This window comes from Gadus morhua, chromosome 11 (genome assembly GCF_902167405.1).
Source record: "Gadus morhua chromosome 11, gadMor3.0, whole genome shotgun sequence".
In the NCBI taxonomy this organism is placed as follows: Eukaryota; Metazoa; Chordata; class Actinopteri; order Gadiformes; family Gadidae; genus Gadus; species Gadus morhua.
The window spans coordinates 28,440,370-28,455,662 of record NC_044058.1 but is presented as its reverse complement, the minus strand read 5'-3'; the positions used below and the strand labels follow the sequence as shown (position 1 = coordinate 28,455,662).

The 15,293-nt window shown below is 48.0% G+C and overlaps 1 protein-coding gene across 2 annotated transcripts in view; it reads left to right on the top strand.

Moving 5' to 3' along the window:
* The first annotated feature begins 2,299 nt into the window (after window positions 1-2,299).
* slc4a5a (solute carrier family 4 member 5a) overlaps window positions 2,300-15,293 on the top strand; it is a 34,639-nt gene continuing 21,645 nt past the window's right edge. For both annotated transcript variants that reach the window (XM_030371552.1, XM_030371551.1), the window contains exons 1-7: window positions 2,300-2,486; window positions 6,688-6,746; window positions 8,379-8,630; window positions 11,665-11,794; window positions 12,610-12,770; window positions 13,569-13,721; window positions 14,578-14,658. In XM_030371552.1, the coding sequence (XP_030227412.1) occupies window positions 6,689-6,746; window positions 8,379-8,630; window positions 11,665-11,794; window positions 12,610-12,770; window positions 13,569-13,721; window positions 14,578-14,658 (835 nt within the window). In that variant the 5' untranslated portion in view covers window positions 2,300-2,486; window position 6,688. The remainder of the gene's footprint in view (window positions 2,487-6,687; window positions 6,747-8,378; window positions 8,631-11,664; window positions 11,795-12,609; window positions 12,771-13,568; window positions 13,722-14,577; window positions 14,659-15,293) is intronic.

Sequence of the window (15,293 nt, the reverse complement as noted above, 5' to 3'; positions counted from 1 at the left end):
CTCTCCTGGTTCCTTCTACAGGTCTCTCCTGGTTCCTTCTACAGGTCTCATGCTCTCACATTATTCATCAGATCACGTTGAAAAATAAGTTTGAACGACCAACTTGCTGAACTCAAACAAAGTTCCCTTTGTTGGTATGTCATCAATCTCCAGCTGTCCAATCAGGTGTCTCGGAGGGTCGAGAGTGTGGAGGTCTTAATTAAACAATCAGCGCCTTCGAGAGGAGGGGGCGGGGCTAATCGCTCCCCCAACCACCAGGTGCCCTGATTGGTTTGAATTACCATCGCATCGGATAACACAGGATGGGACATTTTTAACCATAGGTAATCTTTTATGAATTGGTCGTTTTCATGGGGCTGTTAATCAGGAAACGGTGTTTGTGATTTTGATTAGAAGCTGTGAGGATATTTGTCGAAATTGCAGCACTCCTACCACAGATGAATCTGTAGAAGGATTTGGCGAGCGAGCGGGAGTCTGTTACCACAGACTGCTGAGTGTCTCACAGACAAACAGGAATCAAACAGCGACCCCAACAGAAGGATTAACAGTACTATAAAGTCTCTACCCATGGCAGGGCTGGTTATTTGCATGGTGATAGAGGCAGAGGCTTGGCATATCTACCATCTGTATGAATGGTTCAGTACAGAGCCAATACGCCGACTGTTAGATAGATAGATAGATAGATAGATAGATAGATAGATAGATATCCTTTTATCCTAATCCTTTGGAATTCCTTTGTTACAGCAACCCAGCAGCAGTGGAAGACACAGGATATAATACAAAAAAATACAAAGTGGGGCTCAGGAAAACAGAAATAGATGCTAATGTAAATGTTAAAGTAAGGACAAACAGAACTAACAGGGCAAATAGGACAAACAGTGTGAACAGTATAACTTATAAAGTCTTCCAGTGCAAGTACTTCACAGTATATTAAAGTGTGTAAATGTAATGTCAAGAAAGCTTAGCCTGCCGACAGCCGGCTGAGGTCAGATGAGGTCAGATGAGATCAGGGTCCATTGCTGCCGTTCTCCCCCTGCTGAAGGCCCGATGAAAGCCCTTCTCCCTGAAGGTAATTGACGGGCTCTCCTCTCCGTCACGTCGTCCACTCTGAGGATCGATTCTAGACATCAAGTGATTTGGAGTCGACTGCGGTCTCCCCTCCACAGTTTATACTTTTAAGTTCTTGATGGTACTTAAAAGATGGTTACCAATCTGATCATTTCCTTGTTGTATTTCTGTGTTTGATTCCAAACTTAACAAGGTCCTACTGAGAAAGGGATGGGGACTAAAGTGGGATTGTGTGATTCCTCCTTGGATTCGGAATCCATCCATTCCATTCCATGAAGCGGGACCCGGAGCCACTGAAGAGGCCCTGAAGATCTACAGAGTTTCATTGGTTGAAACTTTGTCGATAAATGCTCATCCATCCCTGTTAAGAAGGCCGACCGTCTCGTTACAGTGTGCTCGGACTACCAACCTGGGACTCGGGCGGCTGCTGCCTTGCCCGCTGAGCGTCGTCTCAGCTCTGTTTGATTCCCGTTCTTCATTTTAAGACCTCTTTGATTAAAGAAGGAGAATTTCCCAGCGCATTACAGCCCAGGAAAGTAGGAGAATATGAATAAAGTAAAAAAGTGTGTTCTAGAGGAAGGAGGGTTCAGTCAATAGCTTAGCAGGAAGGATAGAGGCTGTGGGTTGGATTCCAAGCCCAATAGTTCTGGGTTCGATCCCCCAAACCAACCTGCTCTTCAAATGAAGTAAAGTCTGGATGATGAGAAGCTTTGGATGGAAGCGTAAACAGCGGCCTCCTATTGGTCGAGCTATGAACACAGCCTCCTATTGGTCGAGCTATACAGAGCCTCCTATAGGTTCAGCTCCACATCCCACTCAGGATTAGTTTTTCCACGGGGCTGGAGCGTATCGACCGGCCGGTACGACGGTGACGCCTATTGGGCGCCACCACCCATCCTTTAAAGAACACCCACTGTCCTGGGGCCCTTATTGACCCAGAGAGAGAGGGAGGGGGGGAGAGGGGGAGAGCGGGGGGGGGGGGGGGGGGGGGTGTGAGGGAGAGAGAGGCGTGGGGACAGAGGGGGAGAGCGGGGGGGGGGGGGGGGGGGGGGGGGCAGAGAGATGTGGGTGAGAGAAAGGGGATAGAGAGAGAGGAAGAGGGAGAAGAGGGGGGGGGAGAGGAGGGGGGGGAAGAGTTGGGGGGGAGGAGAGAGAGAGGGGGAAAGAGAAAGAGAGAGAGGGGAAAGAGGGGGCGGGAGAGGGGAGAGAGGGGGGGGGTAGGGTAGTGGGGGTGAGGGAAAGAGAAGGGGGCGAGAGAGAGAGAGAGAGTCCGAAAGTGGAGCATCTCTTGTCCTGTGTGCCCAGCAGCTGGTCCCCAGGTCTCTGGTTTATCTCCACTTCATCTGACATGTTTGAGTGGTCGCGTCCCACCCAGGGTCTCCAGCTCTCCTCAGCGTACTAGCAGAACCACCAACCAGGTGAGAAGCTCTGTTTGATGTGTGTTCTGGTCTGGTCCCTGGTCCCTGCTGGACCCACCTCCATGCGCTGGTCCAGGTGGTTTAAAGTATGTAGATGTTGTAGATGTTTGTAGATGTTGTAGGTGTTTGTAGATGTTTGTAGATGTTTGTAGATGTTGTAGATGTTTGAAGATGTTGTAGATGTTTGTAGATGTTTGTAGATGTTTGTAGATGTTGTAGATCTTTGTAGGTGTTTGTAGATGTTGTAGATGTTTGTAGATGTTGTAGATGTTTGTAGATGTTGTAGATCTTTGTAGGTGTTTGTAGATGTTGTAGATGTTTGTAGATGTTGTAGATGTTTGTAGGTGTTTGTAGATGTTGTAGATGTTGTAGATGTTGTAGATGATTGTAGATGTTGTAGATGTTTGTAGATGTTGTAGATGTTGTAGATGTTGTAGATGTTTGTAGATGTTGTAGGTGTTTGTAGATGTTTGTAGATGTTTGTAGATGTTGTAGATGTTTGAAGATGTTGTAGATGTTTGTAGATGTTTGTAGATGTTTGTAGATGTTGTAGATGTTTGTAGATGTTGTAGATGTTTGTAGATCTTTGTAGGTGTTTGTAGATGTTGTAGATGTTTGTAGATGTTGTAGATGTTTGTAGATCTTTGTAGGTGTTTGTAGATGTTGTAGATGTTGTAGATGTTGTAGATGTTGTAGATGTTGTAGATGATTGTAGATGTTGTAGGTGTTTGTAGATGTTGTAGATGTTGTAGATGTTGTAGATGATTGTAGATGTTGTAGATGTTTGTAGATGATTGTAGATGTTGTAGATGTTTGTAGATGTTGTAGATGTTTGTAGATGTTGTAGATGTTGTAGATGTTGTAGATGATTGTAGATGTTGTAGGTGTTTGTAGATGTTGTAGATGTTGTAGATGTTTGTAGATGTTTGTAGATGTTGTAGATGTTTGTAGATGTTGTAGATGTTTGTAGATGTTGTAGATCTTTGTAGGTGTTTGTAGATGTTGTAGATGTTTGTAGATGTTGTAGATGTTTGTAGATGTTGTAGATGTTTGTAGATGTTGTAGATGTTTGTAGATGTTGTAGATGTTTGTAGATGTTGTAGATGTTTGTAGATGTTGTAGGTGTTTGTAGATGTTGTAGATGTTGTAGATGTTTTTAGTTGTTTGTAGATGTTGCAGATGTTGTAGTGTTGTAGATGTTTGTAGATGTTTGTAGATGTTGTAGATGTTTTTAGTTGTTTGTAGATGTTGTAGTGTTGTATTGTTGGGCTGAACTCTGTTGTTGTTTGGGTTTGTATTGGACTTGAATTTGAATGAGCATGAAGTTTTCCAATGAAGTAGTTTATATCAGTGAGGGTGACAGTTATAGACGTGGGTTTACTGTCGTGCTAAAGGTCATAACTTGGAGATGAGGTTTGTTGAAGGTTTTATGATCAATGTTTCAAAGTCTGTTGGCAAGTCAAATGAAAAGCTGACTTCAAATGGATGTTTAAATACATAAACAGTATTTAAACTGTATATGTATTTTAGACAGTTATAGATGTATGTTTCCTGCTTTGATCAGAAATATGTTTCAATGTAGGCCCACCATATAAATAATTGTGTTGCATTTTGATTGAAGTTAATATTGTAATTACTAATTCAATAATTGACAAGGGTACACGTGTGTGTGTGTGTGTGTGTGTGTGTGTGTGTGTGTGTGTGTGTGTGTGTGTGTGTGTGTGTGTGTGTGGTGTGGTGTGTGTGTGTGTGTGTGTGTGTGTGTGTGTGTGTTTGTGTGTGTGTGTTCATGTGGTGTCACTCGAGCTGCCCACTGGGTGTGAAGGACACTGATGTGACAGAACTAATTACAGAGACAGGAAACCTCTCTCTCTCTCTCTCTCTCTCGCTCTCCCCCTCTTTCTCTCTCCCTCTCTCTCTCTCTCTCTCTCTCTCTCTCTCTCTCTCTCTCTCTCTCTCTCTCTCTCTCTCTCTCTCTCTTCCTCCCTATCTCTCTCTCTCTCTCTCTTCCTCCCTATCTCTCTCTCTCTCTCTCTCTCTCTCTCTCTCTCTCTCTCTCTCTCTCTCTCTCTCTCTCTCTCTCTCTCTCTCTCTCTCCCCCCCATTCCAACTGTTCTTTTCAGTACTTCCAACTGATGAGCAGTCTATGTTTATCCAGGGAGTAGAGGCGTTTGTTTGCAAATGAGAATCTTTTCATACAGTCTGGTTAATATCAACAACAACACCACAACCTCATCGTAACTGGGCTCGAAATGTTTCTTTCTTTCAAATTAAAAACGCGACCTGGAAATTATAGCTCTGACTTCCATTCCTTGTAGTCACGTTTCTGCACAGCTGCAATTCTTAGAAATTCTTAACAAATTGCATCTGCGCTAATAATTTTTGAAATGGAACTAATCAGATCGGACACCCCCTCAACACTCATATCCAACCGGGGGGGGGAACTTGCTATGTCCTGGAATTATTTTAGTAGTCGCAGAATGTGCTTCATCAAAAGTTGTGATGTTTAGCAGTATCTTGCAGTGTCTATTGGTTATATATATTTAATATTTGCATGTTAGGATTATTTTTTATTGTAGTAATGGTCCCAAACTGTAGGCCAAAGACCCATCCACCAAGGGATTTTGGCTTTACAAATGCTGCAATATTTTTGTTTGTTTATGGAATAAGTATCTGTTGTTCTGATTATTTTCACATCCTCTTAGGACCACAACCAAAACATTTAGATTCTGGATTGTCCATATAATTCAGTTATTATTAATTAATCTTCAATTGTAGGTGGCTGCTCAGCTTGATCAAAATGCCTCACCCAATATGATTGGTGAAAGATTAGTGTTTGTTTTAAATGTTGTGATTAGCTTTGATTACAATTTAAATAAATTGAATTAGACGGCTGCTAATGAGTTTAATTTAATAAATATTTTCCACAACTGCTTTAGTTACAAGGGAACTATTGGCCCATTGTTGCTACTAACTATTTATCATTATATTGACATCCACAAAAGTATTACAATTTGTAATTAGTCAGCTGGGGTCAGCTTAAATTAACCCACTTTGGAAGATTTCCATTTTTCTAACTAAAACAGTAAATTCAGATTCATAATTCTTCCTCAGTGGCAGTGTTTCTGTCTCAAATAGAATACAATTAAAATAGTAACATGTAAAATATAGGTACAAATATAAAGAACAGGAAAGAAAGAAAAAAACACATCAGCATAACTATTAAGTACCTCAAGGGAAGCCATTTCACATTTAATATTGATTATCGTAACTGTGGGATAGTGCACATTTCAGTCTCTACGTGGCTCTGTGCCGAGGTTGTAAACATCAGATACCAGTTAGTCAAAGCCCAAAGTCCAAGTGAGAATGACAACCAGCTCAGGACGCAGCTCTCCGCTGCCAGGCGAGCAGCAGCTGGGTCACACGCCATCTACAGGTGTGCTGTCACACACTGAGGAGGAGGAGGAGGAGGAGGAGGAGGAGGAGGAGGAGGAGGAGGAGGAGGAGGAGGCGGGAGAGAAGGAGGAGGGGGAGGAGGAGGAGGAGGAGGAGGCTGAGGATGAGAATGAGGGTGATGATGAGGAGGAAGAGGAGGAGGAGGAGAATGATGGTGATGACGAGGAGGATGATTAATAAGATGAGGAGATGAGGAGGAGGAGGAAGAGGAGGAGGCTGAGGAGGACAAGGAGGGTGATGATGATGAGGAGAAGGAGGAAGAGGAGGAGAATGAGGGTGATGCTGAAGAGGAAGAGGAGGAAGATGAGGATGAGGAGAATGAGGGTGAGGAGGAGGAGATGAGGAGGAGGATGTTGATGATGGTAAACGTCCCTGGAGTCCGGTCACATGCGGGGGGGGGGGGGGGGAGCGGCATACCGTGTGTAACGGCCGGGCTCGCTGCATCGACTCGGCCTCGTTTTTTAATTATCACCTGATTGATCGCCACCGTGCTGACACCCCCACACACACACACACACATACACACACTCACTAACTCACTAACTCACTCACTCACTCACTCACCCACCCACCCACCCACCCACTCACTCACTCACTCACTCACTCACTCACTCACTCACTCACTCACTCACTCACTCACTCACTCACTCACTCACTCACTCACTCACTCACTCACTCACCCACTCACTCAGTAACAGGTATGTGTGTGCTGTCTAAGGACTTATATTCTCTGTTTCAATGACAGCATGGACCATGGAGACAGAGGGACAGGGATCTCCCATCTTCACTATGAGGAAGAGGAGGGTGAGTCTATGTGTGTGTCTTTGTGTAATAAAAAGTTGTGTACCTGTGGTGTACCTATCTGCTGTGTGTGTCCCCGGTTAGCTTCAGTGTTGTGGTTATTAAGACACAAACACACAACCTCCCCGTTCTACAACCACATTATTAACCAGCGGGATTTGGAAAGGTTGTCTGTTCCCCTTGCTCACGGGCGTTTAGACAGAACAGTGTGATTAGAGTATTTAGCGATGCGATAGGGAACATAATGAATCCATCTTCTGTTTAACAGTATAGTGTATCTCGAAGCAGCAGCGATTAATAACGGATCTAATTAGAGCGTCTATTGATGTTATTGGATGTTACTCAGCCGTTCAGCCATTAACCATTTAGTGTGCAGCGGTGAACTCATGAATGCTCTTTTCAAACTGAGGACGCCCAGCTCTGCAGAAGACTCTGTTCTGCTTTGTAGCTCTGCTTTCTATCAATGGGCCGAGATTAATACCCACATTCAATCTATTTCAGTTATATCACTCAATCGAATGAACCATTGTAGTGAAGTCTGAAGTTAGTTAAAAAAGTAAGAAAAATAAAATGCCCTTGAATCACTAATTAAATAAGAAGAATGGGGTCGAAGAAATGATGATCATCAATTCTGGTGACCTCATCAACTGGATTATTGAAACACTAAAGATTCCAGTCCTTAGTGTTTTAATAATCCAATCAGTTGATGACATTTGGGTTACGTGTTCTCTACTTAAGACAGACAGACAGGACGGTAGAGACAGGCAGGACGGTAGGGACAGACAGGATGATAGAGGCAGACAGGACGGTAGAGACAGACAGGACGGTAGGGACAGACAGGACGGTAGGGACAGACAGGATGATAGACAGACAGGATGGTAGAGACAGACAGGACGGTAGAGACAGACAGGACGGTAGGGACAGACAGGACGGTAGGGACAGACAGGATGATAGACAGACAGGATGGTAGAGACAGACAGGACGGTAGAGACAGACAGGACGGTAGAGACAGACAGGACGGTAGGGACAGACAGGACGGTAGGGACAGACAGGATGATAGAGACAGACAGGACGGTAATGGCAGACAGGACGGTAGAGACAGACAGGACGGTAGAGACAGACAGGACGGTAGGGACAGACAGGACGGTAGGGACAGACAGGATGATAGACAGACAGGATGGTAGAGACAGACAGGACGGTAGAGACAGACAGGACGGTAGAGACAGACAGGATGATAGACAGACAGGACGGTAGGGACAGACAGGACGGTAGAGACAGACAGGATGATAGAGACAGACAGGACGGTAATGGCTGACAGGACGGTAGGGACAGACAGGACGGTAGGGACAGACAGGATGATAGACAGACAGGATGGTAGAGACAGACAGGACGGTAGAGACAGACAGGATGATAGACAGACAGGATGGTAGAGACAGACAGGACGGTAGAGACAGACGTTGTGCGTTGAAAGAGAGAGGGATTGACGTATGGCATCAAAAGGCCGGAACAGAACCCCGTGTCCATTCCTTGAGACGCCCGGGTCTGTGAAGGAAGCCACAGCTACTGCATACGGTGACCGTGGTGGTACCCGGGGTTGGTACCCGTGGTGGTAACCATGGCGATGCCTCCTCCCAGACCACCAGTCCATCTACATCGGGGTCCCGGTGCCTCGGGGGTACAGACGCAAGCGCCGCCGCCGGCGCTCGAGCCGCGACACGTCGGACCCGGAGCGCGACCGGCGCTACGCCCACCAGAGACCCCCCCCGCCGCAGCAGCATCCTCAGCATCAGGACCACCAGCGCTACGAGAGGCGGCAGGACCTGGAGGAGGGGCCGGGGGACCCCCTCGGGGAACACCCCCACCAAGCCCCCGACATCCACCGCACCAGTGAGTCACAGCTTGGTTCTGCCCACGGGCCGGGTCGAATGACGTCACCCTGGTACCACCGGGTCCCATGACGTAACGTGATGTCACCGTGATGTCAGCGTGATGTCACCGTGATGTCAGTGTGATGAGACTGTGATGCCACTGTGATGTCAGCGTGATGTCACCGTGACGTCAGTGTGATGTCAGTGTGATGTCACCGTGACCTCAGTGTGATGTCAGTGTGATGTCAGTGTGATGAGAGTGTTATGTCACTGTGATGTCACATAGCATCAGCATGATGTCACATGATGCACAAATTAGGTGACATTTTATTGTCATAGCTTTGTTTTCATCATTCGGTTGTCGGCGCCCTTCTCATTTAATAGCCCAAATCACAGTTGATGGATGGAGAAAAGCCGAACTCAAAAAAAGAACAACAGAATGAATACAGTCAGCTGTTCACGTTTTAAATAAAGAGAAAGTGGGACATCAGCCACACAGAGAGGAGACACAACGCGCCCCAGTGAAGTGTGAGCTGCAGAAATAAAGATTTCATCGATCACTGAATTCTCATTACTGGCTCCGTTCAAGTGAAGGCTAGCTGTAAGCTGTTTTCTGGGGCAATGGCAGCTAATGTAATTAACTTGAGAAGGTTAACGCTGCCTCTGTTGAGCTCACTCTGGTCTCACGAACGTACAGGAGAGAGAACGGCTACAGGATTGCTGAGTGAAATGGAACAAAGATATGCCACCCTCATTACAATCAATACGACGACACAAACTGTGAGAGGTTTCATTTCCATTCAGAGTGAAATAAAGGAAAGTACAGAGACATCCTATTCTGCATAAACTCTTTTGCATAAATCACTTTTGAATAAATTACATGCAGGGATGTTTTGAACAAGCGGTCGTATTTTTCCGCTCATCGCTCATGGAGAAGCGCGGTCCGATTCGCTGCCAGAGCACCGATGACTAGCCGATCAAAGTCATTGATCGCCGGCCGAGCTTAACGGAAAACCTATGGAGGACACATAATCCCTCACATGTGGCCTGAACCAGGCAGAGGAAGAGATACGACTATGGCTACTGAGACTGTAGCATAGCAAACGTGGCTAGCATAGCATAGCATCATAAGCTTAGATTAGCATAGCTAAGTACTTTGATGAATTTACCCTATCAGTGAGATCAATTAGCTAGCAAAGCCTAGCTAGCTAGAATAGCATTATTTAATTGCTCTTAATTGTTCGATCTATTCATCGGTATGGAATAGAGCTGGTGGAGATTCATTTAGCATATCTGTGATTTGTACGTTAGCTAGCTGCATTTCTTATAGGGGAGCTCCTGACCTAGCACCCTTAGCTCGGGCTAGCTCCTGACCTAGCGATCTGAGCTTCGGCTAGCTCCTGACCTAGCGCTCTGAGCTTCGGCTAGCTCCTGATCTAGCGCTCTGAGCTCCGGCTAGCTCCTGACCTAGCACTCTGAGCTCCGGCTAGCTCCTGACCTAGCGCTCTGAGCTTCGGCTAGCTCCTGATCTAGCGCTCTGAGCTCCGGCTATCTCCTGACCTAGCACTCCGAGCTTCGGCTAGCACCTGACCTAGCGCTTTGAGCTTCGGCTAGCTCCTGACCTAGCACTCCGAGCTTCCGGCTATCACCGAGCTTCGGCTAGCTCCTGATCTAGCGCTCTGAGCTCCGGCTAGCTCCTGACCTAGCACTCCGAGCTTCGGCTAGCACCTGACCTAGCGCTCTGAGCTTCGGCTAGCTTACTCATAGAGTAAAATATGGAGATTGTGATAAACCGTCTTGCAGTGCTGAGCTAGTCCTAAAGTCACAGCTAAAACCATCGGTTAGCCTGCAGGCACAACGTTTAAATTACAGTCCGTGATGAGTCATCATGAGACTCGTCGTACGGAAATTGAATTCAGCGGTGGCCAGGTGCTGGAGAGGAACCGGTTCAAACCAGAGCTTATCTGACCCGCGAGGCCTTCCAGGTGTTCGTCGAAGCGTGTCCGTCTAATATCACCACGGTTACAGTCCAGGTGTCTCCAGCAAGCCTGAGAGCGGGAGACGGTTTATAGGAACAGCAAACTGAAGGCACATCGCAGGTGGCTATGTTCCACATGATGATCATGTCATCACACGTAAATACTAAATATATATTAAGTTGACCTTAAAGGTTTAAGACGTTAAGTTGGTTGTGATATATATATATATATATACAGTCATCACAAAGAGTATGATAAATGAGTCTGCGTTGATGAAATAAGCACGTCCACTCACGCCATAACGTTAAATCATATTCCCCATTTAAAACTCACTTATGTATATATTTATAAAATAATATCAACCTAGTTATTTTATTTGGCTCCATGATCATGCAGACAAAAATCCCCAAATCACTAGCAGAATGTTAGCAACTTGATAAAATCTTGATATCTTAGCTTGACATTATAGTATTTTGTCACATTTCCATTTTACATTTAGGGGCATTTAGCAGACGCTACCAAGATGCTTTTGTTAGCATGTTGGTAGCGGATGTTAGCATGTTGTTGGAAATGTTAACACATCTAAGCATGTTGTAGGTACATCTTTAGCTTGCGTGTCATAAGCCGGTCTTAAGCATGTTTTCAGAGCTTCATTAGCATCTGTTCAGCTCGTCGCTTGCAAGTCATAAGTATGTGTTTCCCACTCATTAGCAAGTGTTTAGCTCGTCGCTAGCAGGTCATTATTATGTATTTTAGCTTCAAATGCATGTTTTTAGCGCTTCATTAGCAAGTGTTTAGTACTTCATTAGCATGTGTTCAGCTCGTCTCTAGCATGTCATAAGAATGTGTTTAGCGCTTCATTAGCATGTGTATTAGCCTCATTAGCATGTGGATAGCGCTTCATTAGCATGTGTTTTGCCTGCCATTAGCATGTGTTTTAGCTCCATTAAAATGTGGTCAGCTGGTCGCTAGCAGGCCACTAGCATGTGTTTAGCGCTTCCTTAGGATGTGTTGAGCGCTTCCTTAGCATGTGTTAGCTCGTGGCTAGCGGCTCACCGGCCTGTCCCCTGCCAGTATCCCCGGCGGCGGAGCGGCTGCGCTACATCCTGGGGGAGGAGGACGAGCTCCCCACGCCCACGCTGTTCACTGAGATGGACACGCTGCAGCAGGACGGGGACGAGCTGGAGTGGAAGGAGACTGCCAGGTCACACCACACACACACAGACACATACACACACGCACACACACACACACAGACGCTTACGCATACACGTGCACGCAGATGCACGCACGCACACACACACACACACACACTCACACACACAGGGCCGTAGCACCAAATTCTGGGCCCTGTATACAAGAGGTATTGATGAACACACACTTATACGACACACACACACTTATACATAACTCTCTCTCTCCCTCTGTCACTCCCTCACTCTCTCTCTCACTTTACATATTTCTCTTTATCTCGCTTCCTCTCTCCCCCCCTCTCTCTCTCTCTCTCTCTCTCTCTCTCTCTCTCTCTCTCTCTCTCTCTCTCTCTCTCTCTCTCTCTCTCGCTCTCTCTCTCTCTCTCTCTCTCTCTCTCTCTCTCTCTCTCTCTCTCTCTCTCTCTCTCTCTCTCTCTCTCTCTCTCTCTCTCTCTCTCTCTCTCTCTCTTTCTCTCACTCTCTCTAACTTTATATATTACTCTTTATCTCGTTTCCTCTCTCCCCCTCTCTCTCTCCCCCTCCTCTCTCTCCCCCTCTCTCTCTCCCCCTCTCTCTCTCTCTCTCTCTCTCTCTCTCTCTCTCTCGCTCTCGCTCTCTCTCCTCTCCCTCTCTCTCTCCCCCCCTCTCTCTCTCCCTCTCTCTCTCTCTCTCTCTCTCTCTCTCTCTCGCTCTCGCTCTCTCTCCCTCTCTCTCTCCCCCTCTCTCTCTCTCCCTCTCTCTCTCCCCCTCTCTCTCTCTCTCTCTCGCTCTCTCTCCCTCTCTCTCTCCCCCTCTCTCGCTCTCGCTCTCTCTCCTCTCCCTGCAGGTGGGTGAAGTTCGAGGAGAAGGTGGAGGAGGGTGGGGAGAGGTGGAGTAAGCCCCACGTCTCCACCCTGTCGCTGCACAGCCTGTTTGAGCTGCGGACCTGCCTGCAGACCGGGGCCGTGCTGCTGGACCTGGAGGGCTACTCCCTGCCCCAGATCGTTGGTGGGTCGTCTGGGTCTGAGTCAGTCTACTCCTGGGTCTGAGTCAGTCTGGGTCTGGGTCTGGGTCTGGGTCTGGGTCTGGGTCTGAGTCAGTCTACTCCTGGGTCTGAGTTAGTCTGGGTCTGGGTCTGGGTCTGGGTCTGGGTCTGGGTCTGAGTCAGTCTGAGTCTGGTGGTCTGGGTATGGGTCTGGGTCTGGTGGTCTGGGTCTGGGTCTGGGTCTGTTGGTCTGGGTCTGGGTCTGGGTCTGGGTCTGGGTCTGGTGGTCTGGGTCTGGGTCTGGGTCTGGGTCTGGTGGTCTGGGTCTGGGTCTGGGTCTGTTGGTCTGGGTCTGGGTCTGGGTCTGGGTCTGGGTCTGGTGGTCTGGGTCTGGGTCTGGGTCTGGGTCTGGTGGTCTGGGTCTGGGTCTGGGTCTGGGTCTGGTGGTCTGGGTCTTGGTCTGGGTCTGGGTCTGGTGGTCTGGGTCTGGGTCTGGGTGTGTTTTGGTTCTCGGAGGGGTTCAGGGCTGGGTCTGGTTTGGTCCAGTCTGGTTGGGTCTGATCTGGTTTGGCTGGGGTATGGGTCTGGTCTTCAGTGGGATTGGGTCTGGGATCGAGTCTGTTTTGGGGTCCAGTCCAGCTGGTGAACCGGTCTGTTGGATGTGGTACGGTCCACCTGGTGATCCGGTCTGTTGGATGTGGTCCGGTCCACCTGGTGATCCGGTCTGTTGGATGTGGTCCGGTCCACCTGGTGATCCGGTCTGTTGGATGTGGTCCGGTCCACCTGGTGATCCGGTCTGTTGGATGTGGTCCGGTCCTCAGACGAGATCATCGAGAAGCAGCTCCAGGAGGGCGGGATCACGGCGGACCAGAGGGAGAACATCAGCTTCGTGCTGCTGAGGAAGCATCGCCACCAGACCAAGAGGACCAAGCACCGCTCGCCGGCCGACGTCGGCAAGACCGGGGGCGCCGCCAGTGAGGAGCGCACGCACACGCACGCACACACACGCACGCACACACGCGCACGCACACACACGCGCGCCAGCATACATGCATGCGCAAACACACATTCACCCACACACACAGGAACACGCCTAAGCACATGCACATGCACGCACACACGCATGTGCACACGCGCACACACACATGCACACAAATGCACACACGCACACTCGCACGCACACACAGGCACAGACCCGAGCAAAACCTCCGATATTTAATGTTTCCCTTGCTGTGAATAATCCATTTTCACAGTCACTCAGAACATATTTTTATTTCAGATCTTGTGGCGTGAAATGATACAATTAATTTGAGAGCTGATCTGATATGCCGATCTGAAATTACAAAAAAAACAAATCCATTTAAAAGTATTCAACACAAACCTTGGGTCATTGATTATGTACATATTTGACATTCTGACAAGGGTAAGGTCGTTAGTCTTTGATGGGGTCAGACTAGGAGTGTTGTTCACACACTATGCATACCCTGACTGTGATGATTATGATTATGATCATGTATACATTACAGTCGGGTCGTTAGCCCTAATGAACCGTGATTATGACACATGATGCCAGCGCGTCTGAACCCAGCAGGAACGCACCATAGCGTAGCGCGTCGCGGGCGCCACGCGGGCGCCACATGTGTGACCGTGTCTCTGTTCCTCCGGCCTATCGCTCACCTCCGCAGTGCTCTGATCACCCGCTCTGTAACGAGCGAGCGGATCATCACCGGACGCGTGGCGCGTCGCTGTTGGGATAAGAGGATTAGTGATGGCGGCCGGTCGTCACGGCGATGTGTCTCTGTGTTCCTGACGTCTTGGTTTGCGTTGCAGACCGCAGCCCTGGGGCACCCGGGTTCCGCTCCACAGAGGACCTCCGGCTGAAGCAGCAGGCGAACAGCTACGGACGCCTGCGTGAGTGTACCTGTCTGTCTGTCTGTCCGTCTGACTGACTGATTGGTTGACGGACTGACTGTTTTTCTATCTGTATTCCTGCATGTCTTTCCTGTTTATCCGTCTGGCTGACTGGTGGACTGACTGCCTGTCTGTGTGTCAGTTTTCTAGCGTCTGTCTTTCCTCTCGTCCCTGTCCTCCCAGTCTGTCTGTCTGTCTGTCTGTCTGTCTGTCTGTCTGTCTGTCTGTCTGTCTGTCTGACTGCACTCTGGGCTGCTTTATGCTAACTGGGGCCAGGGAACTAGTTACAGAGAACCTATTTCAGAAACCTGATTCTTTAATTATTGTATTCATTTCATACAATCTCCATTCAATTTCAGAAATCTGAGTTAATGAACGCTTTCAGCTAAAATCTGGAATGTCCCAATCCTCTCCTGGAATGCGATGCCTCACATGCATTGCTTTCCTGTGGCTAACATCCACCTCGACCGTCACCACCACCACCAACTCCACCCTCTCCCACCTCCACCCTCCCCTCCCCACCACACCACATGGGTCGATGTGCCGGTGGCTGTTGGGGGGGGGGGGGGGGGCTGACGGTGTGCATGCGGACCGGTCGAACGATGACAGCGTTGTGCTAATTCAGCACGCAGCGA